Source organism: Elgaria multicarinata, chromosome 10 (assembly GCF_023053635.1).
Source record: "Elgaria multicarinata webbii isolate HBS135686 ecotype San Diego chromosome 10, rElgMul1.1.pri, whole genome shotgun sequence".
NCBI classification, from domain to species: Eukaryota; Metazoa; Chordata; class Lepidosauria; order Squamata; family Anguidae; genus Elgaria; species Elgaria multicarinata.
In genome coordinates, this window is record NC_086180.1 from 261,832 (window position 1) to 276,336 (window position 14,505).

At 61.1% G+C, this 14,505-nt stretch overlaps 1 protein-coding gene across 3 annotated transcripts in view; it reads left to right on the top strand.

Annotated features, from left to right (window-relative positions):
- Positions 1 to 14,505, top strand: part of LOXL3 (lysyl oxidase like 3) — a 281,633-nt gene that overhangs the window by 10,642 nt on the left and 256,486 nt on the right. For 2 of the 3 annotated variants that reach the window (XM_063135830.1, XM_063135829.1), the window contains exons 5-16: positions 2,272 to 2,331; positions 4,896 to 4,955; positions 5,493 to 5,724; positions 5,926 to 6,106; positions 6,509 to 6,663; positions 8,930 to 9,085; positions 9,398 to 9,557; positions 9,948 to 10,191; positions 10,400 to 10,515; positions 10,853 to 10,989; positions 12,199 to 12,310; positions 12,461 to 12,582. In XM_063135830.1, the coding sequence (XP_062991900.1) occupies positions 2,272 to 2,331; positions 4,896 to 4,955; positions 5,493 to 5,724; positions 5,926 to 6,106; positions 6,509 to 6,663; positions 8,930 to 9,085; positions 9,398 to 9,557; positions 9,948 to 10,191; positions 10,400 to 10,515; positions 10,853 to 10,989; positions 12,199 to 12,310; positions 12,461 to 12,534 (1,687 nt within the window). In that variant the 3' untranslated portion in view covers positions 12,535 to 12,582. The remainder of the gene's footprint in view (positions 1 to 2,271; positions 2,332 to 4,895; positions 4,956 to 5,492; positions 5,725 to 5,925; positions 6,107 to 6,508; positions 6,664 to 8,929; positions 9,086 to 9,397; positions 9,558 to 9,947; positions 10,192 to 10,399; positions 10,516 to 10,852; positions 10,990 to 12,198; positions 12,311 to 12,460; positions 12,583 to 14,505) is intronic. The other variant, XM_063135831.1, reaches the window with a different exon arrangement.

The following is a 14,505-nucleotide window of genomic DNA, read 5'->3' on the forward strand; positions in this document are numbered from 1 at the left end:
GCTGCCTCTTGAAGGCCTCTAGTGTGGGAGAGCCCACAACCTCCCTAGGGAACTGGTTCCATTGTCGTACTGCTCTAACAGTCAGGAAGTTTTTCCTGATGTCCAGCTGGAATCTGGCTTCCTGTAACTTGAGCCCATTATTCCATGTCCTGCACTCTGGGAGGATCGAGAAGAGATCCTGGCCCTCCTCTGTGTGACAACCTTTTAAGTATTTGAAGAGTGCTATCATGTCTCCCCTCAATCTTCTCTTCTCCAGGTGAAACATGCCCAGTTCTTTCAGTCTCTCCTCATAGGGCTTTGTTTCCAGACCCCTGATCATCCTGGTTGCCCTCCTCTGAACACGCTCCAGCTAGTCTGCGTCCTTCTTGAATTGTGGAGCCCAGAACTGGATGCAATACTCTAGATGAGGCCTAACCAGAGGAACTAGAGAGGAACCAGTGCTTCACACGATTTGGAAGCTATACTTCTATTAGTGCAGCCCAAAATAGCATTTGCCTTTCTTGCAGCCATATTGCACAGTTGGCTCATATTCAGCTTGCGATCTACAACAATCCCAAGGTCCTTCTCGTTTGTAGTATTGCTGAGCCAAGTATCCCCCATCTTGTAACTGTGCGTGTGGTTTCTTTTTCCTAGATGTAGAACTTGGCAGTTAACCCTATTAAATTTCATTCTGTTTTCAGCCCAACACTCCAGCCTATCAAGATCACTTTGATCCTCCGTGGCTGTTATACCCATCCTGCTGGGTGCGAGGGCAGGGTCTCCTAGTCTGCCAGTAGGGCCGTGGGCGCTGATGCCACCGTTGTCCAATGCCTCTCAAAGTGAAGAATAGAGCTGGTGGCTGACCCGGAGAGTCCCGCTGGCCACTCTCCTGCTGTGGCAAATGCCACCGCAGGAAAGCAGCCATTGCGCCTCTCCAGAGCAGCGGCTTCCACCCACCCTCCATGTCACTCTGACAAAGGCGTAAGCAGGCGCCTCCCAGGGCAGCTCTCCACCGAGTCCACCCAGCCAAAATGCCTTGCTCTGAGAACTCCCCCTTCCTCAGAACGAGGCACACATGATCTTCTGCGCCCCCAGCAGAGGATCATGGAGGGGGGGTTGGACTTGGCACTCACGCTCCCTCATGTGAGACATGGGAGACATGATAGCACATGGGAGACATGTCTCCTCATGGGAGACATGATAGCACTCTTCAAATACTTAAAAGGTTGTCACACAGAGGAGGGCCAGGATCTCTTCTCGATTCTCCCAGAGTGCAGGACACGGAATAACGGGCTCAAGTTAAAGGAAGCCAGATTCCGGCTGGACATCAGGAAAAACTTCCTGACTGTTAGAGCAGTGCGACAGTGGAATCAGCTACCTAGGGAGGTTGTGGGCTCTCCCACACTAGAGGCATTCAAGAGGCAGCTGGACAACCATCTGTCAGGGATGCTTTAGGGTGGATTCCTGCATTGAGCAGGGGGTTGGACTCGATGGCCTTGTAGGCCCCTTCCAACTCTGCTATTCTATGATTCTATGATTCTATGTCTGGCAGAGACACAGGACAGCGGCTCATGCTCCCACTCCCCTGTGCTGAATACTCTTACCTAAGAGTAAGTCTCGTTTAGCTCTGAGTAGGCATGCAGGGATTGGGCTCTTTTCACTGCCCGCTTGTTCCCTCTGAGCTCAGCCCAGCCGTTGCGCTGCGCTCTGACGCCCTTACTGGCTCCTGCCATAGCTGACAACCGGTCTGGGTCTCTCCTTGGCTACTCACTTTTGCCGTCCCTCCCCAGGAAGCCCCGTGTGTCACTGGCGATGACTCGCGTCCTGTTTGTGAGCTTTTCATGGACTCAGCTTTTGGTGATGCCGAGCGGCTCTCCTGCCCAGTGTTGCTAGCCAGCGACCACGGCCAAGATATGAGCCTTCCTGGAAAGCATGGAAGATGATTTGCAGTCAAATAGGCATTCTTGTTGGACATCAAATAGTTTGCTTTGTCTGTCTGTGTGTGTGTGCGCATGTGGGCGTGCATGCATCAATATCATGTCTGTCAGTTCAGTTTCAGGGGCAGAGTAGGGGCCCCATGATGGAGGGCTCGGGCCTGGGGCCTTCATAGCCTTGATCCGGCCCTGGAGAGGCAGCACAGGACTGGCTCACCCTGGGCTTGGTCCCTGCAACGGAGCGATGTCTGGGCTCTGGCCGCTGGGTGCTGTGGGGCAGCCCATTGAGTCGTCGTCTAGGGCTGCCCCACAGCCGCCTTCACCTTCCCTAAGAAAGCTGTTGCCTTTCCTTCTCCAGGCGGTTCAAGCGAGCAGCCAAGGCAGCCAAGGGCCGGAGGAGGCCGGCCCCCCGAAAGAGGTAATGCAGGGCCAGGCAGACCCTGCGCCTGTGCAGCTGGTTGGCCCTGGCAACGCCCGAGCCGCCGAGTCCATCCCCCTGATGGGTCTGAGCAGCTCCGCAGCACCACCCAGGCTGGATCCTGCTGCTGCGATCCAGTAGCGGCGGAAATGCCATGAACCTCATCCTCAAACCGAGCAGCTCCTTGCTGCACGCTTCCCTTCAGTGGTTTGGGCCGGCCGGCAGGCCTGTGGTTTGGGGCCATGAGGTTCATCCATTGACTCGGGGGCTCAGCTAACTGGCTGGGGCGGGGGGGGGGGGGCTGGCTGGGCTTGCTGCTTCCTGCTTCCTGTGCCTCTCGGTGGGCCCCTCTCCTCCTGGGCTCCTGGGGGTGGGGAGGGGGACTTTCCCAGCTGCAAAGGTCGGGGACGGCAGGGGCAGGATTTCTTCTGTGTCCGGTGCCGGAAGCACCAGAGGGCCTCCACGTGTCCTGGAGCTGAGCCATTTCTGCCAAGCGCGGGCTGAGGGTGGTGGCTGCTCTTTTCTGGACAAAATGCTGTGTGTGTGTCTTTGTGTGTATAGGAACATAGGAAGCTGTGTAAGGCAATTTTTCTTCTGAGACTTCTGGTTGGTTCAGAATGTAGGCAGCTGCCTTGGGCTGAGCCAGAGACCAACCAACCCCCCCTCCTCCCCCCCTCCCGTCTGCCTAGCCCAGTGCTGTCTATCACGGCGATGAGGAATGTTTGTGAGAAGCCTGACAGAAAAAGCAGGAGAGCACCTGGTGCAGCAGCAAGCAGGGGGCGGGCAGGATTGGTGCTGGGCACCCCATTAATTGTCCTTCTGTGTGTGTGTCTGGGGGTGGGGATGTTGTGATTATTTGGTCCCCTGATGGCCCTCTGAAGCGATGTCTTCCGTTGGGGATGGTGGTGGCCCCACACAGCCGGAGTGGCCTCTGCGGCCTCTGCTTTTGTCCTGTGAGCTGCCTTGGCCGCCCTCGGGCTGCATCACTCAGGCCTCCGTCTTCCCTGGACTTGGGTAGAGTCCCTCGCAGGCGCCACGTGGTCCTTGGAAAGGGGCAGTTGCCACAGGGCAATCCCACCGCCTGCCCCTGTTCCTCCCTGGAAGGCCAGGCAGCCTCTCAGCCCAGGGCCTGAAGGTGGAGTCGGTGTCTGGGGAGGCTGTACTGGCCCAGTTAGAAAACCGGACCCTCGGGACAGGAGTTTCCTCCAAGCATTGGTGCTGGCGTATGGCTCTTGCCCGTGCGGGGCAGTGACCGGTAGGGCCAGTGCAGGTGGGGGGGGGGGGCAAGATGGGACAGGGCAGGGCGGTTGGGCAGGAGCCAGGCCATGGCCGAGAGCCTTCCCCAGCACTGCCTCCTGTCACCCCAGGCAGGCGTGGGTCCAGCACATCTGGCAAGCCCCTTTCATCCTGGGAGTGAATGGCCAGAGGAGGAGGAGGAGGAGGAGGAGGAGGAGCTGGAATGGTCCGGGGCTGGGCGAGGGGGAGCACCTGAGCGGCATGAATGGCCGTCTGGCCACGGCTGCCAGACAAAGCCTGCAGTGTGCTTCCTCTCGCCCAGGGAAGCTTGACTCACTTGTGGGCTTTGGGGGGGGTTCCTCCTCCTCCTCCTCCTCCTCCTCCTCCACGTCACCACCTGAGTTTAGAAGAAAGGTGCGTCTTTGCTCAGAGAGCTCCCCCGCCAGCCCTCAAAGCTGCCGCAGGGTCACCTCTCCCTCGCCATGGACGGTGGGGCTTTTGCTAGCCGTGACCATGTGTGTTTCCCATCGTGCCGCCCCCCCCTCCCTGCAAGGACAGGCCTCAAGCCTCTGAGGCCTCTTAGTGTAGGAGAAAAGCGGTCGGGGGAGCCATGTCCCAGGCCCAGAGCATGAGGTGCGAGGGGGAGGTTTTTCACTCCCTCACCTTCCCTGTGCTGCTGTGCCACAAGGTGTGGTCGTGGCCGTCGGCGGAGAACACTGGAAAGGGATGAGGTGCCCTCATGAGCATCTGACCAGCCCCGTCGGCCCACCTCCCCCAGCGCCCCAGGCAGAGAGAGAAGGCTCTTTCTGGCCCCGCTCCGTAAGCTCCCAGGCGTTCAGCATGGAAACACCTCCACCCAAAGCATGTGCTCTGTCACCCCTCCCTTACCGGAAAGCAGGCAGCTACCCGAGTGAGGCAGATTCCCCCCCCCCTCCTCCTCCTCCTCCTCCGGGACAGACTACCTGTCCTCAGCAGCTGCTGGGGACCAAACTGAGGAAGGTGTTCAGCGTTTTGTCCCATTTTCAGCTTTCTGAGATGGCACATGGCTGGCCACTGTTGGAAACAGTGCAGTGGGCAAGACAAACGTTTGCAGGGACTCTTTGTGTGCCCCCCTCCTGTCCCTCTGCCTCATCAGCCCCTCCGCACTGGCGCTGTGGGGCTGGACTTGCATGAGTCCTGGTGGCATGGGCGCAGGGCCCGCTTCTGGCTGCAGGGGGTGGGCTGCGCAGGGCCTCATCCGTCCCCTGGGGGCTGCTGAGGGCTGACTCAGTGGAGGGCGGCCCTGCACAGGGCAGCTCCTTCACGCTTGTCTTCTATGTGTTTTCCAGGCTGGTTTCGAGGTCTCGCCCCAAACATAGGCGCAGGGAGGACTTTAGGGGCACCAAGAGGTAATGGGGCCAGCGCTGCTGCTCCCCCCGGGGAGTGTGGATGCTGGGGCCAGGGCTGAGGCCAGGCGTCCCCCAGCTGCTGCTCAGCTGCTTGGTCTGGGCTGCATTCAGGGGTCCATTGCACAGCAGCCCCCACTCTCTTCTCCACCCCCCCCCCCCAGACAGGAGCTAGCTATTTGCTCAGTCACTTGCTCAAGCCCAGAGTAGTTGAAGACCGTGGTGGTGGGGTTGCTTCAAATAATCATAGAATTTATTTATTATTTATTACATTTATATACCACCCCATAGCCGAACAGTAGAGTTGGAAGGGGCTGCTTAGGCCATCGAGTCCAACCCCCTGCTCAGTGCAGGAATCCACCTCAAAGCATCCCTGACGGACAGCTGCCTGAGCCCACGGCCTCCCTAGGCAATTGGCTTGTGGCAGCTGAACTGTGGGGCCAGCGCCCATTCCTTGGGGGCACACACAGAGGGCTCCGGAGTGGCCCTTGGCAGCCCCACGGTGGTGGTGCTGAGGCTGCTGGCACACCTTTCTTACAGGCTGTCCCTGCAGCGCCAGCCGCCCAACTACCGGCTGCACTCAGTGGCCTGCACGGGGCAGGAGGTCCACCTCTCCATGTGCTCCTTGGAGTTCTACAAGAGCAATGCCACCAGAGCCTGCCCGGGCGGGATGCCCGCCGTGGTGAGCTGCGTGCCCGGGCCCCTCTTCGCCCCTGCAGGCCAGGCCCAGAAGAAAAAGAGGCAGCAGCAGCAGCAGCAGCAACAAAGGACGGTGAGTGAGTGAGTGAGTGAGTGAGTGAGTGGGTGGGTGGGTGGGTGGGCTTCGTGCACGGGTGCTGGGAGGGCGCTTGTTGTCCTGGGTGCTAAGGGGGCCGGTGGGTGCACAAGAAGCACGGGGGGAGGGCTGGCATGCAGGGCGCCACCTTTGGGGTCAGCAGCCTCCCTGCATCTGAGCCTCCCTGTGCCCCCACAGCAGCGGGTCCGGCTGAAGGGTGGGGCCAAGCCTGGCGAGGGGCGAGTCGAGGTCTTGAAGGGCAGCGAATGGGGCACCGTCTGTGACGACCGCTGGAACCTGGTGGCGGCCAGCGTGGTTTGCCGGGAGCTGGGCTTTGGGAGCGCCAAGGAGGCCCTCACGGGGGCCCGCATGGGCCAAGGTGAGAGTGCGAGTGAGCGAGCGAGCGAGCAGCCTGGGTGCCTGTGGGCGGCCGGGCTTGTGCGTCAGAACTGGGCCCTGCCAGACCTTGCCCGAATTCTGGCCTCTTCTTTAGTGGCCAACCAGCCCTGTGAAAGAGCCAACCAGCCTTGCCCCCGCCCCCGCCCCACTCACTTTAAAGCGTGGCAGTTGCACCCGCTACTCTGGGGTTGGGGGGAGCAATATGGCACCTGCTGCTGCTGAGTGGTGGCCTTGGGGGCCAGGATCACCCCCACAATTCCGTCCAGGCAGCTGCTCCCCAGAGTGCCCCCGGCAGGGGAGAGCAGCAGGTGTGGAGCCCTGGGGGAGGGGGCTTCGGATGGGGCAGGGGTGGCCGGTGCCTGACTTCCCTCTCCTGGGTTAGGCATGGGCCAGATCTACATGAGCGAGGCGCAGTGCCTGGGCTCTGAGAAGACCCTGTGGAGCTGTCCCTATAAAAACATTACCCAGGAGGATTGCAAACACTCTGAGGACGCCGGGGTCCGCTGCAACGTTCCTTACATGGGCTTCGAAACCACGGTAAGCTGTGCAGGCGAGGATCCGGGGTGGGGTGGGAGGAGCCCATGTATCCTGCCCCTCTTCTACTCCCCCACCCTGCCCTCCTCCTGGCAAGCAGCCCCCGGCCCTCCTCTGGAAGGGCGGCAAAGAGCTCCGGAGGCCTTCATGGGGAGGGAGACCTTTCCCAGCCCAGCTCAGGCCGCCGGCTGTGCCCTCATCCCCAGACAGCCGTCTGGGCCAGGGACATCCCTCTGCCCCCCAGCTCTGCATCTGCTTGCCAATGGCCCCCTTCCTGACAGAGCTGGACTGGTGGCAGGCGAGGGACAGGGGAGAGCTGTGTGTGTGGGGGGGTGTCGTGGAGAGGACCCCAAAGGCTCTTTCCGGCTTGGAGCAAAGCAGAGGCTGCTCAGCACCCACAAGCCCTTTCTTTGGGCTGCTGGGAGTGTGGCCAGGTTGCCAGGAAGCCACTGTGCTGTGTGGAGGCGTCTGGGCAAGCCCCATATCTCCAGCCCCCTGCACTGGGGTCCGCCTGGCAGATGACCGGAGAGACAGTGGTGGCGGATCTGGGAGTTTGGGATGCCAGAGGCTGCGCTCGGCAGGGGCGATCCATCCGTCACTCTTTTGTGGATCCCTCCCGAGGGATCCGTGTGGTGTCCTTGGGAGCAGCACCACTGCCAGAGAGGGTCACCTGTGGCAGGTGGTTGAGCAGCCGACGCCCATCCTGTGGCTCCTGGGCTGACTTTGGCGCTGGTGACAAGCTCCTAGCCACAGGCCGATGCTAGCCCTGCCCATGAGACGTGGGCTGCCCCTGAGCAGGCGCTCCCAGGTTGTGCGGGGGCCTTGCCCACCAAGGGCTCCCCCTGCCAGACTCTGCTCCCCCATGCCGTGCCACTGGCCCTCCTGATGGCTTGCCACCGGCACTGCAAAAAAAAAAACACCCCAAAGCATGAGGCACATTGCACATCCCCACTGGTGCAACTCCCCCCTCCTGCCACCCCCTACTCTTTGGTGCTCCCAGATGTGGCTTTTATGGGGGGGATTTGCCCTGTGTCATTCACAGCATTTGGTGGGAGTCCAGATGTGGGGGGGCCTTTGTGTGTCCCCCAAAGTCTCCTGTCTTTTCCTTACAGCCTTTGGATCACTAGTGCTAGGACCCCCCACCCACCCCTCCTCTGGAAGCAGCTCTGGCCATTGGTCTGGGGTAAAATCTCAAGCCAGGAGAGGGAGCTGGGAAGGGCTGCCATGGAGCATGGGCAGAGGGGAGTGTCTCTGGGGCATCAGCGTAGGGGTGCAGCCTCTGCTCCAGGAGGGGCCCCAGGAACAGAGGCTGCAGCCTTACACTGAGCCAGACCCCCGTGGTCATAGAACCATAGAATAGTTGATCTGGAAGAGGCCTATAAGGCCATGGAGTCCAACCCCCTGCTCAATGCAGGAATCCGCCTTAAAACATCATTGAGAGATGGCTGTCCAGCTGCCTCTTGAAAGCCTCTTGGCTGGGAGAGCCCACGACCTCCCTAGGTCATTAGGTCCATTGTCATACTGCTCTAACAGTCGGGAAGTTTTTCCTGATGTCCAACTTCCTGTTCCATCCAGCCCTGTTCTGCTGGCACTGGCTGGCAGCAGTGGATCTCCAGGGTTGACAGCAGGAGTTTTTACAGACCTCAGGGGTCTGACCGGAGGCTTTCTGCAGGCAAAGGAGGGTCTCCACCACAGAGCCAAGGCCCCCTCCCTAGCTGGGGAACCATATGGGTGAGATGGGAAGGAGGCGTTGACAGGCAAGATGCCAGCAGAGAGGACGTGGCTGATGGACGGCAGCCAGCAGACGCAGCCCCCTCTCACAAGCGCGCCTCCAGACCGGCCTCTCTTCTCTCCCCCACCCCCACCCCCGGCCCCAGCCTATTTCTTCACTGATCCCCCTGGGCGGGGGCCATAGCCACGTTGAGGGTAGCGCTGAGGGCCGGGCCCAATGGCCCCCGCTGCTGGCGGCGGGGCTTGATCTGCCGAGACAGCTGAGGAACCGTGGAGGCCATGACGGCCTGCCTGCTTGCCTGGGCCTGGCCTGCTCTGGCCACTGAGCTTGCTGCCTGGGTGGCGCCTGCTGCCCACCACCACCGCCCCTCCTGGCCCTGTGCCCAAGCAGACCTCCCCAAGTGGCTCATGGGGGGCAGGGCAGGGCAGCCCCAGCATCCACCGCCACGTCTCAAGGCAGAGGCAGCCACGTGGCCGAGCCAGGATGGTGGTGGTGGTAGTGGGCTGCGTGCTGACTTCCTGCAGGGCTTCTCCACAGATCCGCATAGTTGGTGGCCGAACCACGTTTGAGGGGCGCGTGGAGGTGAAACGTGCTGGGAAGTGGGGCACAGTTTGCAGCACGGGCTGGAGCACCACGGAGGCCATGGTGGCGTGCCGGCAGCTGGGCCTGGGCTACGCCATGCATGCCGTGACGGTAGGTGGATGACAGGAGGGCAGGGCGGGACCCAGTTGGAAGGAGGCTGGAGGTGGATCAGGGCCGGCGCACATCCTAGGGGAGATGGGGAGTGGGCGGGCGGGCGGGCTGGCACGCTCCACACACCGTTGCCTGCGCCACCCTGCCACATATCCCATGCTCCGGTGTGTTAGAACCATAGAATCATAGAATAGTAGAGTCGGAAGGGGCCTCTAAGGCCACTGAGTCCAACCCCCTGCTCAGTGCAGGAATCCACCCTAAAGCATCCCTGACAGATGGTTGTCCAGCTGCCTCTTGTGTTGTGTCTCCAAGGAAACATGGTACTGGGATGCCAGCAACGTGACGGAGATGGTGCTGAGCGGCGTGAAGTGCACAGGGCAGGAGATGGCGCTCAGCCACTGCCAGCAGCACAGGACCCTGACCTGCCAGAAGACGGGGACACGCTTTGCCGCCGGCGTCATCTGTTCCGAGAGTGAGAGGGGAGGGGAGGGAGGGGGAGGCTGCTGCTGGGCACATCTCCATGGGGGGGGGAGGGTGAGGAGCAGGGCCCCCATTTTGAACTGGCTGGAGCTGAGCATCCATGCCGCCTCCCCCTCCCTTTCCTGAGACGTTCGCAAAGGTGTTTCCCAGCCTCAGAACATCCCTGAGGTGAAGCCTGGAAGAGCTCTTGGGCAGTAGGGCTACATCTGAGGCCGGCGTCTGGCCACTCCTCTCCGCCTACTGACCTTTGGCCGGCCCACCTCCCCGGTCATGGGCCGGCTGCTGGCCACCCCCCAGCCCCACCCCCAGCCCCACCCCCAAGGGCAGCCTGGTCTCCCCCAGCCGCCTCTTCCCTCATGACACCCCGCTTGGCTCTTCACAGCTGCCTCAGACTTGCTGCTCCATGCGCCACTGGTGCAAGAGACGGCGTACATCGAGGACCGCCCTCTGCACATGCTCTACTGCGCCGCAGAGGAGAACTGCCTGTCCAGCAGTGCCCGGAGTGCCAATTGGCCCTATGGGCACCGGCGCCTCCTGCGCTTCTCCTCCCAGATCCACAACAACGGCCGAGCTGACTTCCGCCCCAAGGCCGGCCGCCACTCCTGGGTCTGGCACGAATGCCACGGGTAAGGGTTCCCGTGGGCTCCCTCAGCGGAGGGGGGGAGGGAGGGAGAGAGGAGGCTGTGCGTTCGTTGGATGTTGGCTGGCTGGGTGCGTGTGTTGCTCCCTCCCCCCGCCCCCACTGGGCCTGCCTTTCACACCACCTTGTGCAGAAGTGGGGCTGCCCCCCTGCTGCCCCCCTCCCAACCCACGTTCTACGGCTTCCCACCCCAGGCACTACCACAGCATGGATATCTTCACCCACTACGACCTGCTGACGCCAAATGGCACGAAGGTGGCTGAGGGACACAAGGCCAGCTTCTGTCTGGAGGACACGGAATGCCAGGAAGGTGGGTGATGCCCCCTCCCTCCCTTCCTCCTTCCCTCCTTCCCTCCCTTCCTCCCTCCCAGGGGCACAATGGGCCCACGGTGGCTTCAGAAGGGGAGCCCGGTGGGCAGGATCCAAGGACTGCAAGCGGAGGAGGCCGGCTGGCCAACCATTTGCCCAGCCCCGATGCTGCGCTCCCCCAACGCTCCCGGGGAGAAGCAAAGGAGAGTTGCGCCTCCCTCTGCCCCTCCCTCCTTGAGTGCTTCCTCTCCTCCCAAGGCGGCTATGAGGGAGAGCAGCCAAAGGGACCCAGGGGCAGAATCTGACCCCGCCACCCTGCCACTATTTCATTTGGGCAGACGTGGGCAAGCGCTATGAGTGCGCCAACTTTGGGGAGCAAGGCATCACCGTGGGCTGCTGGGACCTCTACCGCCATGACATTGACTGCCAGTGGATCGACATCACCGACGTCAAGGCAGGGAACTACATCCTGCAGGTGAGCCCAGGGGTGGGGGGTGGGTGGAGGGGCGAGGTTAGGGGCAAGATCCAGGCGGGCAGGAAGGGAGCGGGCAGGCGTGGTGCGCCCCCTCACTGGACAGGGCTGCTTGTGGGCGTTTTGAAATCTTTCTAAGACCCAATAAGCGATAATAAGGTTTGCGAAGAAGACAGGGAGGTTGGGTCGATGGTCAAGAGAATTGTTTACTTCTGAAAAACCTTCCCATCTCGACATCAATCTGCACAGAATAGCATCAAACATTATCATCAAGTGTGCAAGTAGTTAAATGACAACATAAAACAAAAAATGGATTGGAGAAGCAGGAAACCTGAGTCAGAAGCTCTTCTTCCCTCCTCGTCCCCCCCCCCTCCTGGTGGGCATGCTGGGGTGGAAAGGTCTTGATTTGGCACTGAAAAGCTGTTGGGGAGGGGCTGGCCAGGTCTCCGGGGGCCGGAAGCACAGTAGCCCCCGTGAGGCAATGGAGAAGGCTTCCCCCACCCCATTCCCGCATGGGAAAGACAGCCCTTCAAGGAATCTCATTTATGAGATTCCTTGAAGTGCAACACCCAGTACTTTGAAGCAGCGCCTCTTCTAGCAATTCACCTTGGATTTAATGGCCACGTGGGACCCTGGCTGGGTCTCCCTTCTCCAGGATAGGAACAGTGGTTCTCCCAGCTAAATCGAAGCACCCTGGGCCACAGCTGCCACCTGGGGGCACCCAGGACCCTCCCAAGCCGTGCTCCTGACTTTTCAGCGGGAGCCCAGACGTACCCCCATCCACAGGTGCCCCCCTCACGGAGGCAGAGCGCCACTCTCAGCTTAGGTTTCAGCAGGGCATGATCTGGCTGGGGCAGGCACAGCATCCCTCCAGCCACAGGCCACGATTCCCACCTAGTCGAGACCACCGAACCTGGAGCAAGCGCGTTCTGCTCTGAGAATCGGGCCAAAGGCACGTGGGGACTGACCCATGGGGGTCATAAGGTCCTGCGCCTGTGCCGGCCTTCTCCCAGGGCAGCACCCAGCACGAGGGGAGGGGGCCGATCCTTCCCGGGGCTAGACCTACCTTCCAAATGTTGGCACCACAGCTCCCGCTGTGTGCCATGTTACCCAGGCTGATGGGAGCTGCCATGGAAACCATCCGGCAGGCACGGGGTTGGGTAAGGCGGGGGCCAGGGACTCCCTCACTCCCCCTGCCCTTCTGCTCTCCAGGTGGTGATTAACCCCAGGTACGAAGTTGCGGAGAGCGACTTCACCAACAACGCCATGAAATGCAACTGCAAGTACGACGGGCACCGCATCTGGGTCCACAGCTGCCACATAGGTACGGCTGGCCTGCCATGGGGCCCGTCCCGTGAAAGGGCTTTCAAGGGTGGGGGGGACCAATGGTGAGGAGCAGGGCTGTGAGCGGCCAGCCGGCTGCAGCGGCCTCCATTGGCGGGGTGGCCCAGATCCTCCTCTGGTTTCATTGCAGGTGACGCGCTCAGTGACGAGGCCAACAGGCGCTTTGAACAGTACCCCGGACAGCTCAATAACCAGATTGTGTAGCCCAACCGCCCAGCCCACTCGCGGCCACCAGACTCATCACCTGTGCCGGTGGCAGCACGGTGCTCAGGAGGCAAGGCGGCCTCAACCCCGGAATGACAGCCCAAGACACGGAGGGCGGCACAGGTCCCTCCCCAACTGTGGGGCAACGAGGCCGCGCAGCTGGGAGGGGAAGAGGTGGCCACTGGCCCCCCATGTAAGGAAGCTGGGACTGGACTGCTGCGCCCACCCCCACCCCCACCCCTACCCCTGGGCCTCTTTCTGCGTCATGCATCTGATTCCTGTCCACAACGAGGAGCCGCTGATGGGATGGAGAAACCCCAGCAACGGCGGGAGGGAGAGGGCGGGCGGAGGCCCCAAGCTGCAGGCTGCTTGCACCGCTGCAGCCTGCCCAAGAGCAGCCTCCCCCCCACCCCCATCCACTCTGTCTCTGGTGCTGAAGCCCCTGCACCCACTGGTTCTTATATAAAGTGCATCCCGGTTGTCCAAGCTTGCCTGCTATCCATGTGTGTGAGGGGAGGGGTCAGCTCTGAAGCAAGAGCCCCAGCCGGATTTGCAGTGGGGGGTGGGGTGGCACCTGCATGGGTGCAGCCAGATGTGGCTGCACCTGGGGCAAAGGCTTTGCAAGGTCAATCCTTTGGCAGATGCAGGAGAGAAGGTTGGTCTGGGAGGCGGCTTCCTGTGGTCCCACTGGAACAGCCAGAGGTGCCCTTGTGTGTGGGGGGGGAGACAGAGGTGGATGGACCGGGGGGCGGGGCAGGGAGCACAGCCAGCCTTCACCCAGCACTACAGAGCCATGTCAAATATGCCACCCAGTCCTGCGGTCTGCTGAGTCCCCCCCTCCACCCATCAGTTTCTCCTGTGACGACCCCCCCTCCAATGCCTCTTTTCTTTCCTGGCTGGGTTTGATTGAGGAACAAATTCCAGTGCAGGATTTTAAAGGAGAGGTCTGTCTGGGCAGTCTCCCCACCACTTCCTGTGAGCTGCAGCCAAGCCCCTAAAAACAACAGAGCCAAGCCCCCGGCTGGCTGGCTGGCTGGCTGGCTGGGGCTTAGCAGCACCCCGTCCACCCTGCACAGTCATCCCCCCCCCCACACACACCATGGCCCTCTTGGCAGAAGCCAGGCCAGCTTGGCCGCAGCAACTGTTTTGTCCAGGAACCGGAGGGTGGGGGGCTGGCTCCAGCCACACAGCACCGGGCAGCTTCCTCTCTCCCGGGAATGGCGAGGGCAGCCTCTGGCCTGGTGCTCCTGCAGGGCTGTCGCTCTCACCGCCCGGCCGCCCCCTCCTTTGCATCCCCAGCCAGCCACGTGGCACCGGCTGACTCCACCTGCCAGCACCCTCTGGGTACACTGGCTGGCGTGAAGGGCCAAGGGGGGGAATCTCAGTTTTCCAAGCACTTCACATTTCTGCTAGGAAACAAGACACAAGCTCCCACGGCTGTGCAAGCTAGGCATTATTGCATTGCAAACTGAGGAAGGGTGTAAAGGAATAATCCCCCGTTCCCCTTCCATGCTGCAAATGACAGCTGGTAGACTTTGACTGCTGTCTTGGCATTTTAGAATCATTTAAAAACAAGTTACTAGTCCTTATGGGGCTACAAAGGAGGTGGGAAGCTTCTGTGTAGTGACAGAACCGCGCTCCTCTTCCCATTTCCCTACCCACAGACTGAGGAACACAAATGTAGGCTACAGAGCCGCTTTGTCCCACTGTCTTCCCACGTGTCCCGTTATCGGGTTGGACTCGATGGCCTTTTAGGCCCCTTCCAACTCTACTATTCTATGCGGAGCGCTGGAGTGTCCCTGGGCTTCTCTTCAGCGCTTTCGTACAAGGAAAGAACCTCTGGAGACCAAGGACTCTATAGCAAGTCTTCCCCCCCCCCCAACCAGGAAAGGGGTCCCAGGTGTGGGGCAGAGCCCGCAATGAAAATGTAAATTCAGGGCACAGGGGCTGCAAAAGGCAGATTCCGTGTTG